At 36.5% G+C, this 24,218-nt stretch overlaps 1 protein-coding gene across 1 annotated transcript in view; it reads right to left on the bottom strand.

Moving 5' to 3' along the window:
• Positions 1–20,738, bottom strand: part of mgl (low-density lipoprotein receptor-related protein megalin) — a 71,865-nt gene extending 51,127 nt beyond the window's left edge. Inside the window, exons 1-20 of the mRNA XM_071595610.1 lie at positions 20,613–20,738; positions 18,977–19,108; positions 16,849–17,109; positions 15,530–15,784; positions 14,833–14,949; positions 13,781–14,186; positions 12,346–12,576; positions 11,725–11,930; positions 11,347–11,538; positions 10,745–10,891; positions 10,164–10,373; positions 9,666–9,861; positions 8,915–9,168; positions 8,169–8,449; positions 7,692–7,902; positions 4,244–4,503; positions 2,733–2,946; positions 2,500–2,639; positions 2,255–2,391; positions 1,791–1,971 (exon numbers count right to left, since the gene is read on the bottom strand). Of these exons, the coding sequence (XP_071451711.1) occupies positions 1,791–1,971; positions 2,255–2,391; positions 2,500–2,639; positions 2,733–2,946; positions 4,244–4,503; positions 7,692–7,902; positions 8,169–8,449; positions 8,915–9,168; positions 9,666–9,861; positions 10,164–10,373; positions 10,745–10,891; positions 11,347–11,538; positions 11,725–11,930; positions 12,346–12,576; positions 13,781–14,186; positions 14,833–14,949; positions 15,530–15,784; positions 16,849–17,109; positions 18,977–19,108; positions 20,613–20,709 (4,128 nt within the window). The 5' untranslated portion in view covers positions 20,710–20,738. The remainder of the gene's footprint in view (positions 1–1,790; positions 1,972–2,254; positions 2,392–2,499; positions 2,640–2,732; positions 2,947–4,243; positions 4,504–7,691; positions 7,903–8,168; positions 8,450–8,914; positions 9,169–9,665; positions 9,862–10,163; positions 10,374–10,744; positions 10,892–11,346; positions 11,539–11,724; positions 11,931–12,345; positions 12,577–13,780; positions 14,187–14,832; positions 14,950–15,529; positions 15,785–16,848; positions 17,110–18,976; positions 19,109–20,612) is intronic.
• Between the last annotated feature and the right edge of the window lie 3,480 nt (positions 20,739–24,218).

Raw genomic sequence — 24,218 nt, 5'->3', positions numbered from 1 at the left:
GACTTCCATTTTGGTCCTTGTTCTAGTAGCAAATATATTTTCGCCCTTGCTCGCTGTGACTGCTTTCGTTCATGAGCTGACGCGTCCATTGCTACTTCACTCTCCACGTAGTCCCAAAGGTCTTCGTGAAGCAAGTACATTTCCACGTCCATTTTCCACTGCTCGTAATTCACCGATCCTCGCAATTTATCAATTTGAGGCAATGAACCTCCGTATGTGATGTTGTTGATGACATTTGATTCCATTGTACTTGTCATCCAAACACGAGGCAACAATTTACGAGTACAGCTCGGTTGACTACAAGGCCGGAATCAGTTTAATTGAACCTAATTATCTCATGCAAACTGATCTCACACTCCTATTTCCACATTCTGGGCCCATAACCTGTTGTGATCTTCTTGCAGCGTGGTGACGAAACAGGATTTAGGATCTTTAGCAATTATTGAGACGACATGTTCAACTTAATGTGGGGCCGGAAGTGACGTTTAAAAAAAACGACTTCCTACTTTTATTCTACAAAAACAAAAGCAAACACATACAAACATCGCTCAAGCCAGCCCAAAAGAGACAATGTTACCAACCTTGTACAAAACAACAGCAACTTGATTACACATATACAACAAGATTTCAGAGCGCAGATTGTCAGCTAAGTGATATAAAATGTAGAATATGCTCTAGCATTCAAGCAGAAGGTAGACTCAAGCCACTAACTGGGCAAACCCTGAGGACTTTAAATGACACTATTTATTCAAACCTTCTATAAAAGGTGAGAGGACAAAATTCCTGGCATCAGGTTTGTGATGAATTTTACTGCCAACCAGTTCAGGGGTAAACACCATCATTTTTGTGCGTAGGGAAAAAACTTCATACACCAGATCATGCAGAGAATTTACTTGTGTTAAAATTGATAATTCCCCACTGGATACCCAAAGCACCCCTCACAGAAAACCTTTTACTGTGGCCTCACAAGGAACGTTGGGAAAGCATGGGATTAATCAAGATCGATAAAAGACAAATATAGAAAAGGAGGCTGCATTCTGAGAACAAGCCTGAAGGTAGGCTTCAGAGGCTTTTATTTTTCATTTATTTTCATTATTCATATTCATCAAGGCACAGCAGGGCTACATTTAAAAGTTTCTGCCTTTGAAATTGATTCCAACATTTTCCATATTTCATTTTTAATGAAATGTCTCCAAAGTGTTTTCAAATAGCTGCCCCAGATGCTTAAAATGTGATACTTGGCACCCGCCATGCATGCTTTAGGCCTCACATCAGATGAATTAATTTAACAGGATCTGATTTCACATCTATTCAGCATTAAGGTAGGTGTTGTCAACCTAGGGAGAAGACCCTCATTGGATCCCCTGAGGAAGACAAGGAGGTCCTCCCAAAAGCACATCCTTAACCAGCAGACAATATGACCAGAACCTTCTAAGTAGATATTTCTAGCCCCAGTGAGGTAGTATGACTGATTTATATGACTGCTAATGAGGTTATTTATGCATTCCTAAAGGATAGTGTAACATTGAAAATATTACTGGGATTTTAGTAGGTTGACCGTATTACACTGTATTTCTCCTGAACTGCTGTTTGTTTGACACTAGATTAAATCCTTGGTACATAGATGGCAGTTTGCTAGCTTCTCCTGAGTTGAGAAGTGGTATCAGTTTACTGCCACAAGTGTTGTAATAACCTGAGCACACATTATTTCACATTTCCTTTCCATAATGTATTTCACTTTCAGTATTTCAACATCGATATATGGGAAAATTTCAGAAATTATTACTTACACCTGGTGTCTGTTTGCAAGAATTAGAGCACAACCCTCCTTGGTGTCCGCACTCATTGAGATCACAACCTGGTCCTTCATCAGCACCATTTGGACAGTCATGGGGATGTCCATCACAAACAGAAGTGAGGTTCACACATCGACCAGATACCCCAGGGCATAGCCATTCTCCAGCGCCACACCTTTGATCAGATTCATATAACATTAGCCACAAAAATGAATCACACAGATCCCAACATATTTGAACCTATCATTCATCATCACTACCAAGTGTTGGTATTTTTCATTGATTGGAAAGAAACTTAAAAGTGTCCATACATGAATTCCGAGGGTACAGATTTGTTTTTCGTGGGGACTGAACTATTTCAATTTGACCATGACAATGTAAATTGGATTTGGATAAAAATTATAAAAACCAAAGGACTTGATTATTTTGTGGTTCATCTTTCGGTTCAGACTACTCACCTAAATGGAGGGGGACCACATGCATGGCGGAAATCTTCATCAGAGCCATCTCCACAGTCATCACGGCCATCACATATGTATGCTTTGAAAACACAATGCGAGTTGTTGCATTTGAAATATCCATTCTGGCAATCAATCTGCAAGAGAAATGAGATGATTAATGCAAACCAATTACAGATTCTATACTCAAAAGTGATCCCCACATTTTAATTTTCTTCTGGCTCTAGCATAGTCCATTTCAATACCTGTCCGCATGAAGAAGGCTCATCAGATTCATCATCACAGTCAGCTGTACCATCACAATGCCATGCCTTTGGGATGCAAATTCCTGAAGCTACACACTGGAACTGCTTCTCTCTATCGCACTGATTTGGAGCCAACGATGCTGAAAAGTAACAACAAGGACCATTTATAAATATGAGCCAATTTAAATTTTGCCCATGCATACATACATTTCAACATGATTATGAGTACTCACGGCATCCAAGTTCATCACTGCCATCATTACAATCAGGAATACCATCGCACTTGTAAGATTCTTGCACACACTGTCGCAGGTCAGCACATTTAAACTGAGAGGCTGAACAAGTGATTGGTGGGCAACCTTCTTCATCTTGATTATCAAAGCAATCATTGTCTCCATCACAAACCCAAGACTGAGGTATGCAGTGTCCGGATCGTGGGCAGGTGAACTGGATCACGAAAAGAGACTTGAGAATTAGAAGAACCTTCAAAATTTTAAGAGAATTACATCTTAACCAATGCTTGAAGAATTAATTATCTTTCCAGCAAGTTGGCAGGACAAGTTTGGCCAAATTCATGAACGGTCTTATTCAGTTAAAATTGAGAATTGCATCTAGTCTAAAATGCTATAATCATTAAAGTACATTTAGCCCAATATTATATCATAGATTTTTCCAAACTGGTAAGTCATGGAAATTTCTCTGAAAAAGGCAAAGGTAGGTCTGCTGGTAACACATATTGGCCAAATTATATTGGAAAATATGAATAATAACATAGACCAGACACCAAGTTTATTTTGAATTGATACCAATACTTTACTTGCTGATTTCCTATCCTGCTGATAATGGATATTGCAGTTAAATTAATGGTTTAAATAATTACAGTTGTGATTTTTTCACTATTAGAATGTAAAAGTATTACAAAAAAGCATAAAGTTTTGATTAAAATATCAAACAAATGCTTCATCTGTGACAATTTTTGTCGACCAGACTTTTTGCACTACGGTCTCATTTAAAACTGCTGATAAGAAGTGACATAGTTTGGAAGCATAAAGTTATCTTTTTAGTTTTACTGGAAAGAAATAATATTAAAAATGCCTGATGTACATACTGTTATTAGGAAAATATTCCCTGCTCTAAACTATGAGAGGACAAAACTAAAGCAACTGCGAAAAATCACCGGGTTCTAATGCCAAGGCAAATCTTTGTTTTAGAAGTAAATTATGCACATGGATTTCAGTTCACCAGAAGGTTAAACAACCACTTTAAGCTGTACCACTTTGGTGCCAGAGGTTCCTATCTAGGTGGAAATTTTGATTTTTTCTCCTTTCTTAATTTGAACATGAAAAATTCTTAATGATACACTTCTAAATTGGGCATCTAGTTCTCCCATGAGAGCGAAATGAAGCAATGCTTTGCAACCATTGACTTCTAATTGCTTTATCATTTGAACAATGAACAATTTTTCATTCGTAATAAAATCAAAATTAACAAAAAAAAATGAGTGAACACCAAGTTTGGATATGAATTTGTTGACCTTGCGATATTCATCACATAAACAAAGTTTAATGCAACGAAGGACATTTCACAATTCACAGCATAACAGTCTTCATTTGGCACATTGATAATTCATCTTCACAGTGGAAATATAAAAAAGAATGAGTACTGTGTAAGTAGCATACAAAGTGTGAAATTAATTATGATAAATAGCATTATTCCTCATTTGCTAGCATAAAGTCAAGTTTACCTGGAAGTAAGCACAGGTCTTCTCAGCACAGAATTCTCCCTCATCACTTCCATCTCCACAGTCATTTTCTGAGTCACACTTCCAAGTTGTGGGTACACATCGCCCATTGTCACAGAGAAACTGAGAAGGTGCACAGGTTACATTGACACAACCAGTTTCATCAGAATAGTCACCACAATCATTTTCAGAATCACAACGATAGGAGGATGGAATGCAGCGACCGGAACCACATTGAAACTCTTCCGTAGAACAGGTTGGTTCTATAATCAGAAGAAAAAAACTTAAGAATGTTTGCTTGACATTTTTATTAACTAATAGCATATTCTGAATAAATTCTAATCACATGAATCTAAATGAAAATTGAAAAAAAATATTTTCAGAGCGATGAATGACCTGGTCCTAGGAAATCCTTAAATATGGGCAATTTGTAACACATAATTGACCCTTGGATGTAGGAATGCCATAAATGACAAATTTCTTAAATTATTGGGAATCTTACAGTACTTTCTTTCATCAATAACTTATAATCAATATTTTTTCTATTCTTTTCATTCCATTGAAAGTCAATGAGTAGAATTTGAGCAAGAAATACTACCTTGATCAAAAATTTCCCGGAATTTATTCAGAAAATTAAAAATACAAGTTTATTCATCTAAATCTATATTGTCCCCTTCAAAGTAATCCCCATCGACTGCAACACACTTATGCCAGCGCTTGATCCAATCCTCGAAACATTTTTTATATTCGGTTTCCGGTATGTCCATCAGTGCTTCCTGCGATTTTTCCATTACTTCCTCTCGGCTGCTAAAACGCGTTCCCCGTAATGGTTTTTTAACTCGATCGAACAGAAAGAAGTCACAGGGAGCCAAATCAGGTGAATTCGGTGGCTGTTGGATGGTATTTGTTGCATTTTTCGTCAAAAAATTACGAATAATGATAGCACTGTGCGACGGTGCGTTATCATGGTGCAAAATCCACGAGTTTTCTGCCCACATTTCTGGTCTCTTTCGGCGAATTGCTTCACGCAAACGTCTCATAACGCCCAAATAATACTCTTTGTTTACTGTCTGGCCTTCTGGCAAAAATTCATGATGCACTACACCGTTGTAATCCATGAAAACCGTCAGCATTGCCTTCTTTTTTGACTGAAAACGACGTGGTTTTTTTGGTCTCGGCTCATTTGGTGAACGCCATTCACTTGCCTGATGTCTGGATTGCGTGTCGTACTCATAAACCCACGTCTCGTCTCCAGTAATGATCCTTTTGATGAATGTGGGATCGGATTCAGCCTCGCAAATCATGTCTTTTGCGACGTCAACACGGTCTCTTTTTTGCATGAAATTGAGGTCTTTTGGCACAAACTTTGCTGCTACACGACGGAAACCCAAATCATTAACCACAATGTCTTGGGCGGATCCATAGGCAATGTTCAAGTCCTCCGCTATTTCTCTGATGGTTAATTTGCGGTTATTGACCAACATTTCTTTTACTTTATCAATTTTTTCACCGACTTTCGATGTCGATGGTCTGCCACTGCGTTCATCATCTTCGATTGACTCACGACCACTTCTGAACCGCTCGTGCCACTGGTAAACGACCGTTTTTTTTAGAGAATCGTTGCCGAAACACTTTTCCAACATTTCCAACGTCCGTGCGCCACTAAATCCGTTTTTTACGCAAAATTTAATACAAGTTCGTTGTTGCAAATTTAAATCCATTTCTGCAATTGTAAAAAATCGCCAACACACACAGAGATAGATGTACTCTTGGCTACGTAACTTTTGCAAATGTCAAGTTATGACACTAAGATTTAAAGGGAATATCAACAACAGATGTACCAATTTAACAAAAAAAACAGAACTCAAATCGGAACGATGGGAGCGCCACACGGTGGTTATTCCGGGAACTTTTTGATCAAGGTAGTATGCTTAAATATGACTGGCTGCGATAGTGACATTAATAAAATTATGTACACATGAACTAAGAGATCAATGGGGGTTAGAGGGAACGATGGGTTTCTCTATCGAAAGCCACAGCACCAACTGACTATCATCATCAGCAAAACTTTCATAATTTCAAAAGTATTTCCTATGTTAATGATATTCTGGTGTCATGGTTAGCTGCTTTTCAGCTTTGCTGATGTTTGAAGATAAACATAACATATTTTCTGGCCCATATGATACACCAGTGCTTAAGATGCACTCTAATCTTTTAGATTAGAATTCATGAAAAATATTTGGATCAGACAGATGAAGATCAAAATGATTTAATGTTAAAACTTAATAAGAGGAAAATAGAATAATTACATTTAGACATTAGTAGCTACATCAACATTTATTTATCATAGAATCCCAGAAATTCATCATCACTGCTACTTAATCATTTCTGCAGTTATTTTCAATTTCCTCATGTACAAAATAATCTTCTGTTCCATCAAGTGGATTTCTAATTCCACAGTTTTAAACAGACATTATGGTGGTCTCACGTTTAACTTTCTGCCAGGACTTGTACAGACCATTTTCCTTCATGAATCACTCACTCCATAACGTCCCAGAAATCAGCAATAGAAATAGCTATCACCAATTTTCTCTCTTCCATTAAAATCATTTTTGTTGAAACAGTAATTTCATTCTTCTGGGGATTTGATATCCAGTTTTCAACATGTTCCTCAAGGTTTGGAAATTTAGGAGCATATGAACGTAAAGCTTTTTTTATTCTGAGTTTATCGGGAGAGATACAATGCATTAGTATAGGGGCAATTTATTGGAGAATTTTTTTAGGAGCTAATTTCAAGGAAATATTAAAACTTTATTGCTTACTACTGGCTCAAAATCAGTGTTCTGTCAACATTAGTAATGCAGGAAATTCTGATGCAGAAAAAAAATACTTATTAGTGATTTATTTTCCAGAGATTCAGATTGGATATTATAAGTCTAACTTATACCCATATACCCTTGGTCCATAAGATGAAGGCTGATATTGGAACAAAAAAAAGTGCATCTTTGGGCTAGGAAATATGGCATGTAATTTTTATTGTGTTTGTGGCAGAAATTGGTTCTAAGGAATTTCTAGATTATCACTAGTTTGTGTTTGGGGACAGGGGAATCAATCTAGCCATTTCAATCCTCAGTTAAAGTTTTAAAAAATCTTACAGAACATAAAATTGACTTCTCAGCTAGCTTCAATTCCAAACTACCACAAACATAACTTTCTCTTTCCTATTTACTTTTCATTCGTGCTCGGATTAAAAGATTACAGATCCCAGAAAATCAAAGAGACTACCTGTGCTGCAAATGTATTATTAAAAAAGTACATATTCAGAAATTACAAGCTTGTATTCAGAGTGTTCTCCTATCTGTGGAGATACTTAACAAACAAGTAAAATAAAATACTGATAATCTTTCAAGACTGCATTCAAAATGAAGGGAAAACTAAGAAAATGCCTTACTTGTACAGTTCTGCTCTTCATCCGAGTTGTCAAGACAATCGTCATCACCATCACAGACCCATGCCTTAGGCACACAACGCTGGTTGCTACAAGTGAAGTCCCATGCATTTGGACAAGCTGCCAATGGTGGCTCAGCATCAGGATCTGCTGTGCACGTTGTACTATCTTCACCTTCAACTAACCTTTCTCCATATGGACACCCGCACTGGGCCTAGGAATGTCAATAGTAAATGAAAGACAATTTCAGAAGGTATTTTGAGAAATAAACTGGAAATGTTAAGAATATTCAACATGTATGTATTTTATATCAGAAGTTTATCTATGGGCAACATGACTGTTTCAAAAGGGAAAAAACAATAACCATTATACCATTTCATTCAATAGCTTATGGTTTCATATGAAATATTAAATTCTCAATTAAATCTAAATTAAAAATGTTCACAGTCCATGCCTATAACTTTTTTCTATTTATATTACCTTCAGAGAGCTAACAGTCGGTGGAGAAGACTTGGACATGGAAGATGTTGCAGTGGAAGCATTATCATTTCTGGGAATAGCAAAACACATCTTTTGACAACCTCCATTGTTGATTGAACATGGCTGCAGAGGATCAATTGCTTGCACAACTTGACTGAAAACTTTTACACCATATAATCTATTTGATGGCGGTTCTTTGACGACCACCTCTTCTCCAACACCTGTCAACTTGTTCAATTTGATGATTGCATCCAAACGCCAATCGGTAATGTACATCCATTCTGAAAAATTAAATCAATAAACAGGAGACTTCATGAAACATGAAATTTAAAGACAATAATAAACCATTATTCTAACTGAATTACTAATAAATAACATTACAAAATGGCGTGGGAATGTTGAAGAAATTAAAACTGGGTTTATATTAAAGTGAAGACAGATGAAAATACTGTTAGCTCAGAAAATACAGGTAAATATTCCAGAGGTTGATATTTCATCTAAAATATGGATGTTGTTTTGAAGCTTTTCTTATTTAGGCAGTAGTAGTGGTAGTGCTGTATTCAATAACACTAGTATAACTAGCACTCTCTGGGCTTCAGTTATTTTTCTTTTATACATACATGTTATGAGGCAGTTGAAGGCATTTAAAAAAACCTCGATATTAATTCAATTATTAAAAAATTTCACATTCTCTTTTAACAATACAGTAAAGTTAAATAGACAGAAATAACCATTCATGAGCCTACCTCCATGGATTACAATTGAGAATGGATGCCGTATTAGCCTGGCACTCACTGTACGCACATCCTTTCCATCTAGATCTGAATGTTGAACATGATCTAAGAGAGCATCACACCAGTACAAACGATCTGCTAAAAAGTCAACTGAAAGTCCATTTGGCCATCCCAAGGTGAGATTTCGGAAGACCACCAGGCCTGTTCCATCTGTACGAGCTCGGCTGATATTAGCAGGTCTGTCCCATTCAGAGAAGAAGATAAATCTGCAGACAGAAAGGTGTACATGTAGAATTATTACCATTGGAAAAAGTTACAATTATTCTCAAAGTACTTATTATGAAAGGTTGTACCAGCATCTTACATGACCTGTTGAGCCCTAATTATCTAATTATGCCTTATCTATATTTTAACGTAAAATTTAGAATGCATTGGAATATATAAACAAAAACACTTTTGGGCCAACAATTAAGTAAATATTTGATGAAATATTAATTAATTGACAGGCCATTTTGGCATTCATGCATCCAATAGCATAAATAAAAGTGAGATATGGATATGAAACCAATAACCCAAGGATTTTGGTTATCAACTTGAGACAATACTGCATTGACTTCATATAATCTTTACCATAAGGAAACTTTTAAACAATTCATCAGAAATATCTCTGCATAAATGGAAAAGCCCCTTCAGAAAAGTTTATGTATATGCTAAGACATAAAAGGAGTAAATAGTTTTTATCATTATTAATGACTTTTCATACCCTTTGTTTGGATGTACCACGATTGCTCTAGGCCTTTTCAGATTTTTCAGTAGTGTTCGTCTGTATGTAACATTACGGGTGCTAAGTACATTGAGGGTTCCTTTGCGGCTATCAATATAATACAGATTTTTTGCTGCCCAATCTACAGCCAATCCCTCTACACCTTCATTTTGTGATGCAAGTACAATCTCACGTCCTGAAAGAGTAAAAATAATTTTTTATTAGGAGCAATATTTGTTCTGGTGACATTGCTTATCATATTCTTACATGAATAAACCATAATGGAACTTAAAATACAAGGAAGAAATTTGCTAATATTTACAATTATTATAGATTTTAATCCAATTAGATATAATATTATTCTAAATGTTGGAAGTTCCATAATCCAATCAATTACACTTCACTATCCTTACATTCATTGGGAATTTTTACTACAGTAAAATGATTAAAATGGAGGATAAGCCATTAACATCAAATTCTGGCTGAGAAAAAACATACCTGTGCCATTACGGTGTATCCTGTAAATGACATCTTGAAGCACATCAGAGTAGTATATATATTCATCATGAGAATCAAAGTCAAGTCCAACAAATCTTGCTCGTCTTGATACAACAGGAACGATGGCATCAGAAAATCCCCTGGTAACAGAATCTAAAACTCTACCCTTGATGAACCTCTGCTGAGAATACATCAAAAATTCTTCGACCACTGAAAAGAAGAGACATCATTCAAAAGCAAGGAATGGTGATATTTAGGTTATTGTGTTAAAAGGTATACTTTATGATCAAAAAACAGCAATATAAAGGAATTAGCAAATGCAAATGGCAATGCAAAGTCTCTGCTCTTTTATTCATTATACTCTTTAAGGAAGAAGGAGGTATTAAAAAATGGAGAGACTGAAACATGCAAAAAGATGAAAAAAATATCAAATAAAAAGTGTACTGCTTGATCACAGCGAAAATTTCTATAAAATTTGTAACTTCAGAAAAAAAATTAAAAGAGAGAGATAGAACTTCAATTAGGTGAGCCCATCACCGTTCATTTGAGCAGTAATAACACTGATTAAGAACAAATCTTACAGTTGCAATTCCTGCCATCTGATGCTAGTCTCCATCCAATATTGCAAGCACAGCGGTAACCAAGATTTCCCCTTGGCCCTGAGGTAGATGCAGTGACAATGCACATTTGTGCACAATGCCCATTGTTATTTCCACAGGGATTTGATGCTACAATGAAATGGTCAAAGAAATTATAATGAAAATCCATTCCAAAGGAAAAGAAAATACATAAATATAAAATTATAAGACAAATGCTATGAGCTCCAATAATTTAAATTAAACTTTGAATTATTTCTACATAAATTAGCTTTCAAAATACTGTAATTGGTTTCAACAGTGATTAATAAAATAAATGGCATGCTTGTACCCTAAAAATTACAGTTTTACATAATTTTCAAGTGTTTTTTCATTAATAATAAATGACAACTGCAACTATATTTCATACAAAATTATTTTACTGGAAATATAATAAAATAATTTGAACACTATTGATAACGTGGGCTGATTTAGGTGCTTAATGATTTCTCCAAAAACCATTCAAATACTCTTTGTGTCGATGAATTATCACGTCTAATGTATTCCATGGAAGTCTTAGTAAACTGAAATAATTTTTTTCCACTGACCTTTGATTTGAATTAAAGGATGATACACTTTCACAGCTTTTGGTTCTCTTACATCACGCATTCTGTAGACAGCTTGGATTGAGTTGGCTCCTTCAAATTTATCAACACTCATTATTCCTTGTTTTGTGCTATCAGACCAGTATATCCTGTTCTCAAACACAGATAGCCTGGAGGGCGAAGGCACTGACTGACCTGTAAATGATATTATTTTTCTTAGGGTTTGAATTTTTAAAATTAAAATAGAACAACTATCCAAGAGATGTTTAATGGTTAGAAACATTTTTCATTTTCGGAAAATAAAATTTATTACATGAAAAAAGCCGTGGAGCTTCTTCCATACCTGTATATTTCCATTTTCACTCATACATAGATGCTCACCTCTGAGTACCAATATTCTGTTGTTTCCATCATAATCCACTGTTTCGATGTAGTCCAATAATGAATCACACCAAAATACCCTTCGGGCTATTATGTCAACTGTTACTCCAGAAGCCTTGTAAGCAGCTTCAGAGACAATTGCTTTGTCATCAGTACCATCCATATTGGCCCTTAAAACTTGACTGCTATCTGCTATAAACATAAATCTAAAAAGAGGAAAGGGAGGAATTTGAAGGATTTGATTCATAATATCATAATCAATTATTTCGCATTTAAAATTCAATTGGCAAATTCTTTTGTGTAAATAACAGAACGATTCTATATAGTGGAACTATGTCAGAAATTATCCATGCCAAATTTCATGCATTTATTGGTTGTACTTGTAAATTTAGATATTTAAAACAGTTTTTGTTATCATGTCATATTAATATTAAAATTTCTCTGATAATATATATTTCAATAATTGATGTTATACATGTATATATTATAACCTGTATCTTGAGTTTTACAAATTGGGACATGAGCTACAGGGGTCAGTGTGTTATTCATGATTGCTTAGTATTTCAATAGAAGTTTCATTGATGTATCAAAGGTTTTTTTCTGTCTAGAATAATAACCTACCCCACGGTTGGATCCAAGGCTATATCAGCTGGTGAACTGAGGTTTGTTCCTAAGACAATAGCATGCCACCTCCCATCAAGTTCGAGTACATCTATTTTTTCTCCAAGAGAATCTGCTACATATAACTTGTCTCCCACCCAATCTACAGCCAAAGCTACTGGAGACCACCATGTACCAGCTGGGACACCAACATCCACCACCTTTGATGTTAGTGTTGTACTCATGTCGGTCCTGCAGAAATCAAATGAAAAATGTGTTCAAATAAAATAGACACATGATTAATTCAAAAAAGGGCATCACACATTTAATAACCACATCATTTTAAAAGAAAACTATTTTAAAATATGTTGAGATAAAACATTTTGTTTGCAGATCATCTACATCTGAATCACTGAAATTCTATACATGTAGTTGTACTGATCTTGGGTTATATTGTGGGATTTCAGGTTTTGGGGCTCAGATTCACATTATAAGACAGCTGCTCTATAATTAACATCCATAATTTTTTGGTAAATTGTATTTTGTCTACACATCTGAGAACCGTATCAATGTGTCACTACTGAACACACACATCATAGTTTTGCATTCAGTATAAACATAATTGTAAAAAAATCACATTGTTCAATCATGATGGACAAAATGCAAAACTTGAAGAGCACAATGACCTGATGTCAAGCAAAAATTAACCACTAGTTGGATGAATGCTGAGGTCTGAGAGAGGAAATTATAGTCAGGAGTGGGAATCGTGGGCACATCATCCTTCACAAAATTTTGGCACACCATCTGTTAAGTCGGGAGACATCAGTTTGCTGATGGGGCATGACCAAAGAGGAGAGAAGGGGGTTGCTATTAATTGACACACCATGGACAATAAACCCCTCATACAACAGAAGTAACAAACCACAGCTTGTTTTGAGTATGGTTACTATGCATTAATTGCTCATTTTTGTATTAGAAATTTCTTCTAACAGCCTTTGCCGCCCAAGAAAATTACCCAGGCAACAAAACTTCTTATTATGACGAAGAACATCATCATCATCATCACTTAGGTTGGAAAATGACACAACTGAATGAAAGAAATGAGAATGGTTTGGTCTATACTTTGAACATATGAATAATGTGAAAAATAGAAAATGATAAAAATATTAGTTTACTATCATAGAGAATATTAATCAGGGCACATGAGATTAAATAGATCGGCATTTTACCATAAATGACAACCAACCTATTTAATTTTATTCACATTTAGCTATACACTGAGATCCCATTCTGATGAATACAATATGTTGAAAGTTGAAACTTCTATTCTTGCCCAATTAATGTACTAATTCCTGTCACAGCAAAAAACAACTGGTAATGTAATTCTGACTCAACTGATGAAATAATAAAGTCCATATTTTGAGTAAATACTTAATTTTGATTATGCTAAAATTACCTTGAGGAAGAAGTCTCAGTTGGTAGCATCTGAGAATAAACTCTCTTGGTTTTGGTATCCGACCAAAAGAGTAATCCTCTGGCGGCATGGTAATCCAAACCACTGACTCCTCCTGTGCTGCCACCAGATCCAAAGACAATTCCACCAGTGCCTACAATGACAGGGGCACTTGAGGAGCCCATTCCACCGCTGGCATTTGCAACTAATCGAGCACCCTCTCCAGCTGGTCCCATTCTCCAGATTGAACGATCATGGGCAAAGAAAAGTTTCTCGCCGGAAGTAGATGCTGAACATCTTGTACCATCAGCATTCAGAGCATAACCAGCAAGGCAGGAGCACTTGTAGCCTCCCATTGTATTTGAGCAAAGCTGGTCACAATATCCCCATTCAGAACATTCATTACGATCTGTAATAAAATCAATAATATCATTCAATGCACGCTAAAGTACCACAATAAAAATAAAGGTACATACTTCAAGAGAAAAATTATTTATATTATAATAAGGTATTACTAATTATTAACAGTGTCTCAGGACTAATCTGATGGAGCTGAATCATAATGAAAAAAGGGGTATTCACAGTTTTTTCCTTGTAAAATGTTTATTTTGGCCGATTTTGATAATAATTTTAATAGATAAGGATGCAGAAACAAAAATAAAAACCAAAATAAATATTCTCCATGCAGAAGACTGCAAAATATTCCTTTCAAAGTGTTCATTAATCTGGTTCCCAAGGTACCAAGTTATAAGCTGACATTTGGGAAACTCCATAAGTCTTACAAAGTACAAAACTCTGAAAGTATGTATTACAAAAATCAAAAGTGGCTAGAGGAAAATCATGAGAAAAGTTCCAGAAAAATATTAGGAAGGTCCATTACTTCAAATAGGGTTATATTCAAAGAGGAATTTATTCTACAATATAACTACAATTTAACCATTTTAGAATAGTCTCAAAGAATATCAAGAAGACATAATTTTTTTTTGGGAATTCATAATTCCAATTTAAATTTTAAAATCAAGAGAACACTATTTAATAGTTTTCACATAGCTCACCAATGCAAGTCCGGCTGTCATTTGCTACCTGTCTACCTTCTGGACAATAACAGCTTCCTCCTGTTAATGATGCTTGACATTTATATTCACATCCAAGGGTCGGACAACTGCTGGTTGCTGTTTGAAATTAATTAGTTAAACAGATGAGCTATGAATCACTTGCTATGAATTCCTTAATGCTATATAAAAACAAAAAAACCAAACTAAACATTGTGATTAACTTTTCCAAATTCACCATTCCAAAATCTTAAAAAAAATTACATAACATTAGCTATTCAAAAGGAAATGATTTAAAAGAAAAAAATACTTTGGAATTAATAAGACCACTTTTTCTGTTGGTTTCCTAACATAACACATAATTACTCACTGAGTATTCTTTACTCTACATTAGGTCAATGACAAAAAGGGCATGCTTTCTACGGGTACATTGCTATATTAATGGCATTTCTTAGGAGGAATTCTATCTTTATAACTTACCCATTCCAAGAAACTGAGCACTTTTTTGACAAATCATTATGTAATTTCACTATAGTAGGTACTTATCTTGAATATTACAAAGCAAATTTTTAAAATAGGTAACATTTACTGTAAGCTAAGAATGCTAAAACTGTAAGATAAGATTGTAAGATAAGAATGATATGATTCGAGAGATTTTCCATTTAAGTAAATTTGGTAGACCCATGCTAGGGTAACTTACAGCAAGCTGTTTCTTCATCAGCAGAGTCTTCACAATCACGTTTTCCATCACACAGTTGAGACCTACTAATACATCTGGGACTACCATGTGGTCCACCCTTGGGACAGAGGAACTTATTTTCTGGACAAGCCACAGCCGTACAATTGGCTTCATCACTTCCATCCATACAATCCCGATAACCATCACAATGAAAACTGGCTGGAATACAGAGGGCGTTGGCACAACGAAACTGTCCACCATGGCAGGGAGGGAAATCTGGATGGAAAGAAAGACATACATCCTATAATTATTGTTACCTTGAAAATGGGAGATGAAACTTCAGTGATATCTATGGACACAGAGAATGATTATTGAGTCTACCACTGATTACCAGAACTATAGATTATTACTGGATGGCACTTGGACTCTTCAGTAATTTTTTCATAAGCTGTCAAAACAAACAACAAAGTTTAGAACTCGGAATAATAAGTAGAAAATTCTGAGTGACAATTCTATGAAACCTAAAGAGGTAAAAGCTTTTCTAAATTATCAACATTTGAATCTGGAATTTGATGCATAGCCAAATAAAAATAGATATTGGCATTAATACAGGGAAAGGAACCTCCCCCCCCCCCCAAATCTGATGAGTGAATATCACGCTCAATTGGGCTTAAAATTTGGTCGGCTCTCACCTATTAAACCAAACTTTGGGTTAACAACCATAAATTGGCATGATTAATCATATCTCAAGTTCAATTATTCAGTCATTTTTTATGTGAATTTCATTCATTTTACTAGCCAGCCAATGAATTCTTAATCATAAAAAAGATGCTGAAATGCCATTGTAGCTACATAATGACAGCAAATTTTACTTAAAGTTACATGAATAAAATGAACAAAAATATTAGTTAAAAAAGACAAAGAGGAAGAGGAAAAGCACACTACAGATATTGTTCAATTTTGTTGTCAATCAACACTTTTCGGACTTCAAAAAAGGAGAAAATTGATTTCGGAACAATGAAAGGCACCATTTAATTTGCCACCATCTGACAATCAAGGGCAGGGCAAATCCTTTAATTCTGAACTTTGAAAACACCAATGGATTTCATGAAATACGGACCAGTTGATCAAGTTGGGTTATAAATTAGGATTTTGGGATCCTAAGGACAAATGAACAAAAAGGAATTTCTTAAATCATAATTTTCTGAATTTTGGGAGTCTCAACAATTTCAACAGTGACATCTAAGCTGCCAGAATATTTAAAAGGGGTGGGGAATGGGTATGGCAAATATTAGAGTTCACTTCATATCCGAAATTTACACAGGACTACCATTACTCACTGCAGTTTTCCTCGTCGCTTCCGTCATTACAGTCTTTCCGGTGGTTGCACTTCTGCGAGGCGTCGATGCACTTCTGCCCGTTGGAGCAATGGAACTGGTCAAGGCTGCAGGCAACTCCGGGTCTTGCATTACCACCCGTCCCACATCCTTCCTCATCTTTCTTGTTTCGGCAGTCATAATAGCCATCGCACCGCTTCTCTTTTGGCAAACATGGTCCGTTGGGGCTGCAGTGGAAGTCTTCTGACAAGCACTTTCGATATGCTGAAAGACGAGAACGTCAGAACAGAGTTTACATAATGTAGCTAATGACTGTATCAATCCATTAAAAGTTCACTACTATTTCAAATGTATGCGCTATCTCCGGCACATCGATGGAGGGCCACGCACTACGCTACCTGAATGCCAATAAACGAGAGATCGATTATTTAAACATTATAAATCGATTATTTCAAATGAATTCGGTAGATCCGATTGTAGTCGGCAATCAGTTAATTAGTTTTAATTATTCTCCTTAGCTGACTACCATATTGACTAATAATTTAGAATTCTGTAATATAATGCAAATTACAAATAATGGAAGTTTTGTAAAATTGCATAAGTCTTTATGCATAAGTCTCTATCCATTATCCACATGAATATTTATAATAAAAGGTGCCATGTTTAAAGGATGTTCGATGTGAAATGGGATTTCACCTTTTCAGTTAGCGCTCAAGAATATTGTTTGTTTGTGTAACTAATTTTCCAATTAATTTGGTTAGTTATTCTTCAATTGGAAATGATTTGTCTAATACGCACCATCGATAGGATTGATGTAGGCATACGGCTTTCAAAAAAGTCCAACTCATGACCAACTTTTACATTAACTTAATTAGCACCATATTATTGCCAATTCTAGAGAGAGCGTGGTTTTATCGATTTTAATAGATTTAAACGGTTCGATTAAATTTGTTTATGCACTCGATTATTTTGCAATAGTTTGCATTTATTCAACTTAACGATTCCAAATCAAAGAGGGGGAGGAGGATACTTTTCAGCAAGGGCTAGTTATAGTTCTTCTCCTCGGTAATTATGTAGCACAAGAGTCTCGAACTGACATTTCAATCAATAAAACAAAATATTAGCGCATGCTTGACATGTTTTTGGCGGTGTTTTTAAATATGCTCTGTACTAAAAAAATAAATTTAGAGTGTATTAGTATCAGTTACAGCAGTAGAAGAAAGAAATAATGGAAATGCTATTCGATAAAATAAGCTAAATGGGCGACGATAATCATCAACGAATAAGTGCTCCGGAGAAAGGTGTTGAAAGGGGAATTTAGAATATTTGTCCGGAAGAGACAAAATCATAGGGGAATTCTACGTCTAGATTGAATAACGAAGACAATAAGATGGAGATAAAAGGAAAGAAGCATGATAGAACATTTAGAGGAAAAGCAAGGGTACACTTAGAACTATTTTTGGTAAATTGGTTAATGCCTGCCATTTTGCATCTCAATATAATCAATAGAAATCTAAAGCTTGCACAAATTAGGGGAGGCATAGATTAGGCGAAAATCTCACGCTCAGTTTTTATGCATGAAAATTGGTTTTGTTCGCTCATCAGCGGAAGGCCTACAAGTGGTGGGATACGCCCACATAAGTTGTCGGATACCGAAGCTCGACCATGCTCGATCAAAGGAACTATTTACGTGGGAGCAGAAAACTTTTTTTTCAACTACGGCCCGAACTCCGCTCTTGGGTGGCTTTTATTTCAGATGCGAGTCCAATTCCAAATGGAATATACAACGAAAGTGAAAAAAAAACTTTCAAACAAAAAAACTATAATATGAAAAGATAAACGAAATTGAATGGCTTTATCAGCTGGTTTTTATGAAATAAAGAAATGCGTCCAAATATTCGTCTGTCTATTGATAAAAAATTACAAATGATGGATTGGGCTATTGTAATATCATTTTCATTTCAGATAGATTCCACAAAGTAAATTTCAAGAGGAAGGTGTAAATCGTTCCGCTGTTCCAATCGCTTCAAAGAGAAGGGGTAGATGAATTTCACTTCGATCGTTACTCCGGTTTATCTAACGAATACCATGTTTGATCGATTGGGAGACAGGATATCCCAATTTTACTTACTGCAGTCTGCTTCGTCTGTGCCGTCCACACAATCCACCGTCATGTCGCAGCGGTGGTGCGTGGGGATACAGTACGTCTTGTTCCATACGTACTGGCCGCAGGACAGCTGACCTGGATCACAGTCCGGCGGAGCTGAAAACGAAAACAAAAAACATGCAAGAAGGCAACCAACATTGTGAGTTCTGAAAAAGAAATGCAGCAGCCACAGATAGCGGCGATCTACCAAAAAAATGTAGAAGTAAATTTGAGGCAGCCTCTGCACTTAATAATAAAAAATTGTAACTATCAAGAGTGTAAAAACACCATAATAACACGAATAGTCGAGCACGGTGACAAAATGAAGCCAAAATTGATTTTGCATCAACTAAATAAAAAATGCAGTTATCCTGAGAATATTGGGAAAAAAACTAAAACTAATTTTTTTTTCAGTAATGTATATTGCTACATAGTTTACGCGACACTCATGAAGCTCAATTTTGAGCATTATTGCTTCGATTACATATATTACACTTGTATTAATCCCAGATGGACCACGTGTGGAGAGTAGAGTATCCATCACAACTGGAATCGGAAATGCCATAAATTTTCGTTTCCAAGTCCAAAATATTAATTTTCTGAAGTCAACAGCTATTTTTCCAGGTCAGTACTTAAAGAGTGTAAAAATATAATGCCAAACAAATAATTTATACCTTCACTTCTCCCTCGCCATCCACCCAAATAGCATCGGAGCGTATTTAATTAATTATATTAATAAGGTATGAAAAGGTTGGTTGACAAATATGATATATCAAATTCTGACTAAGACAAATTTTATTGCAACACAAACATTAATTCTAAGTTGATCTAATAAAACGGAAACAGCGCAATAGATTTCGATGACAACTTACGCCGACCGCTGCAGATACAATCATTTGCCCAGCATGCGTCCAAAAAACTCACAACGTTAAATAGAGGCCTTATTGATAACAAAGAGCCTAGGAGAAATACTAAGCTAATGGCTTTGCAGAATTTACATTGAATAAACTATTTATGAGATAGCCACGAGTTTGAACAGAAAACAAAAATCGCTTCAAAGTTTTCATTTGGGAAAGAAAACGAGTTGGCATGCAAGTGGACGACGCTGTTGAATCAGTTTTAAATTCCCAACAAGGTTTTTTAAATAAAAATACATTTTTCAAACCGCGGAAAATCTTTGGACCATATTAGATTTCATCCGATCCTAAAGTTTCAAGTACTCCAGATTCCTTGGCCACTCCAAGGTACTCCAAGATGCGACGCTACATCAACAGTTTCAATAAATTTTAAAGCTAATGCTGGAACTAGAAAGTTTCGGACAAAGAGTTTGAGAGGATGAGAGATGGTATGACGGGTAAAAAACTGCGGTTAAGACGTTACTTTACAATGCACCAAGAAGGGAGCAAATCATTGAAAAGCTCTCCCTCGCAAGGTGCAGCAGTACTGACAATTACAAATTACTGGTCGTCGTCGCCCAAGGGAGCGAAGGAAAAAAAACTTCGTCCCCAAGAATTTCTCTTCGCACGAGGGGCGTCCTTTCGGAATTCCCGCACGTAGATGAATAGTAATATGGGGGGGAAATGCCCCCCAAAAAATAAAATAAAATGAAGTAGGTACATACGGCACGCTTGGAATTCGTCCTCGCCCTTTTCGCAATCCCTCAGGTAGTTGCACACCCAAAGCGACGGTATGCACTTGCCCTCTGGACACCGGAACATTCCCGTCGGACATGTTGTGGCTGTGGTGGATTCTGCAATGAAGAAGGATGAGGGAGTTAGAATTTTTCTCCGGCAAATCATGGGAAGAGTTTTCCGACTTACATGAGTACACCCATAAACATTATTTTCCCTAATTCATTGAAAAAATGCTGAATATAAATGTTTTACTCTTTGATACCAATTTGTGGGGGACCCAAACTCATCCCTGAATGAGCAAAATATTCAATCACTCTATTTGGATACAACGGCTTTAGGAGTCAGCCGTATTGTTGGCAGTGTGGGAACTGCGGCAATGCGACGGCAAAATTTATTAGATAAAAGCTGAAAAAGAGATTTCACATGGTACCAGATTAGTGCTTTCTTCTAAATCTTTTGTTTGGCGAGATGGATTATTTTTTTCCTCAAGTGATGTTAGAAGTATTAAGATTTTAGGTGCTGCGAGGCTGCGATCGTATTCATTAAAGTACGTCTCTTGATTACGGCATGAAAAATATATTCATCGCAAAAGGGCTTCTAATCCGTAACATTTGGATTGATGTTGGAGTGAAAAAACTTAACCTAACTAACTAATCTAATAATTACGAATAACTTTGACATATAAGTAACACTCCACGAATTACAGTTTTCTGAAAATCAGTCAATTATGACCACGGACTGCAATTTACAAATATGATGCAGTTTTCGACAGCGTGTATGGCACGTAGAACGGGGATAAACCTTAAATCTCTCGTTAAATATACATTTTCCAGAGCAGAATAATGATTTCTCCTAATTGTATTTACTGGGTCTTCGGCTGCAATTTCCCAGGTTTCATGAGAATATTCAACTCACTCGTAGGAATCCATGAGGGGCACTTAATCCCGTGCTTATGCAGAGAGATACGGGGAGCAAGTACCATTTCGGCCCCGAGACCCTTGTACAAACAGTTGCAGCATTTAAATCGAATTAGTTCCCGAAGAGACGGATGGGAGACGCAGGGATACGGGAGAATGGACTGGCCTGTGTTTTGACGCGACGACGGTAGGCTGGAATGAAGGGGGTGGAGGGAGCGCTGCCATTCCCATCTCTCGCCAAAACCCCTTACCTCCTCCCACACGGAAACCCTTGACGGCGCACGAATTTGAGGGATGGACCATCTCCTCCCCATCCCTTCCTCCCCGCAACGGACCAATCCCATTAATCTCCCCGAACCACCCACGCGCACACACGCCGACACGGACAGACCCGACGTCGGCCACCGGGAGGTGAGATCAAGGGGTCCTCTCTTCGGCCCCACTCCCGATTCCAGAGGGGACTTCTTATCCGCCTTATACCTTTCGTCCCTACGCCCTCACCCCCAAAATACTCCTCCTGTTCTCTCTCCTTCCCTTCTCCCTCTACCCATCCCGTGGTCGCTCGATGCCGCGACGCGTCGAGTTTTCGTCATTAGGCCCGTCGATGTTGCCGAGTCATGCCAAACGATTTTACATTTTCTGTCGAGGTCAACGCACCTCGACATTGTGCGAATGTGCGCTCAAAAAGCAGTCCATGTTAACCAAATTTCTGTTTCTCGGAGGGAGAGACTATATTGGCGGACAACGTCAAGATAAAAAAAACTTCTGAAAGTGATGGATGAAATTAGATACCCATAAATACTTGAACTACCTAGGATTAATGAATATAAAAAAGTGAACTCGTATTTTCGAGGTAGGTATATGCTTGGCCTAAGGTTAGCGTAATTTTGCTCATCCTAATAGGAGAAATCCGCCAAAATATTGACTTCTGTTTCTTTTCGATATTTTATGTCAGTAAATATTTCTGTTTTCACACTCTGTCACGTATTTAATATAACGCTTCACTTATCATAAGTGTTTCGCTCAAAAAAGTAAAATTAAGGGTGAATATTTCATTTGTTCTAAGATCACTCAAATGGCAGTCGATTTGTCAAGGATTCAAATGCACGAATTGTAATGAATCGATTTGAAAGTACACCCTTGAGGTGATTTACGATGATTGTGAATTTTTTTCTAATGTCAAGGCCACGCCTTTCCCACGTAGCCATTACAACAAAATACGGATTTCGTGCTGCGGCAATCAATCATTAAGATATTCTCCAAGTGGAGCCCGGAACGTTAGAATGCATGAGACAATGGTGTTTAAACGAGATTGACAAACAACACGAACTTGGTTTATCGATGCACCGAAGAGTCAGCCCATGGCCGTTGTCAGTCACATTATGGATGACCCGCGGTGATGAACGACGGGAAAGGTTAACCTGAATGGTCAGATGTCGCTATTTTGCGACGCCGCCGCACTTTCGATGATTAAAGCCCATCGAAATTCGATTTTGATAATGGAATCGAAATCCGATGCTTGAGATCGAGAGCTATCGTGAGACCTACACCTTTCTCTGTCGGAGGGAAAAATAAACTGAAAATACCTCTCCCTGGGGGGTTGGAAACGTGGGATGGAAGGATGAGAAGGGCTTCTACATCACGTTCTGGGCTTATCGATTAAGAGCTTTGAAGAACACTAGCAACATGCATTGGAGAGGCGCTTCCTTTCGTCCATGATGCCAAAAGGTTTTGTCGCAAGTCTACCTCCTAGGCAATTCCCACTATGCTGAATTACTCTCGGTTTGATTTTGATGTAAGATATAATCTCAGTTTCGCGTCATATTATTTCTACTGGTCACTACACCACCGTCAATTCATCTTCTTGAACTCCACATATTCAGGCAGTACAAAACCACCTATTTTATTACTAAATATTGAGTTGCATTAAGAGTTAATAGTGTCACAGAGCTATTCGTAACTCAATATGGTTTTCAATATTCCATTTATGAAACCCTAAGAGATTCACTTCTAATATTCATCATTTTGAATAATTATTCAGGAAGCTTATGTCATCGTTAGATAAAGTGAAAAAACTATTTCTAGGATGATGCTAGCGTCAATTAATGGAGATAGACCACGTTCGAAGGGAATAATTATGTGGAATAATCATAGTGCAAATTGAACATAACCGATTGCAGGAAAAGTTCTTAGATGGGAGCTTACGAAAGACATTTATCTCTATTGTATCACAATTGCTTTAATCGAGCAAAAAATCTGCTATTTACAAAAAGAGAAGAAATTTTGTGTCTAAAATTAAAGCCACATCCATTTACACCGATTTATAACAAACCCGTTTGTGGTGCCTAACTAGCATAAAGCAATTTATCTTCAGTAATAAAATTCACCACAGTGAACTGCACGTTCAAAATATTATAAAATTTATGTAAGCTCAAATAAGGAAGTCGTTTATCAACGCCATTTCCTTCGACCAAATACACCGTTTCAATTATTTCTAAAAAAATGTAACTCAAGCACAGCTTCTGTTTATTTGCTTGTACACCCGCAGATTTTAAAAGAAGACAGAATCATTCTTGCGGGATTCTAAAAGAACAAAAAAATGTTGTTAAAAGAATTGGTAGAAAAAATTCAAAGAAGTCACGAGATGCTAATCAAAATTATACCATTACTGCAGGG

This window comes from Hetaerina americana, unplaced genomic scaffold (assembly GCF_022747635.1).
Source record: "Hetaerina americana unplaced genomic scaffold, ioHetAmer1.1.p SCAF_7, whole genome shotgun sequence".
Classification (NCBI taxonomy): domain Eukaryota; kingdom Metazoa; phylum Arthropoda; class Insecta; order Odonata; family Calopterygidae; genus Hetaerina; species Hetaerina americana.
The sequence above is the reverse complement of the archived record's forward strand: the minus strand, read 5'-3'. Positions and strand labels throughout refer to the sequence as shown.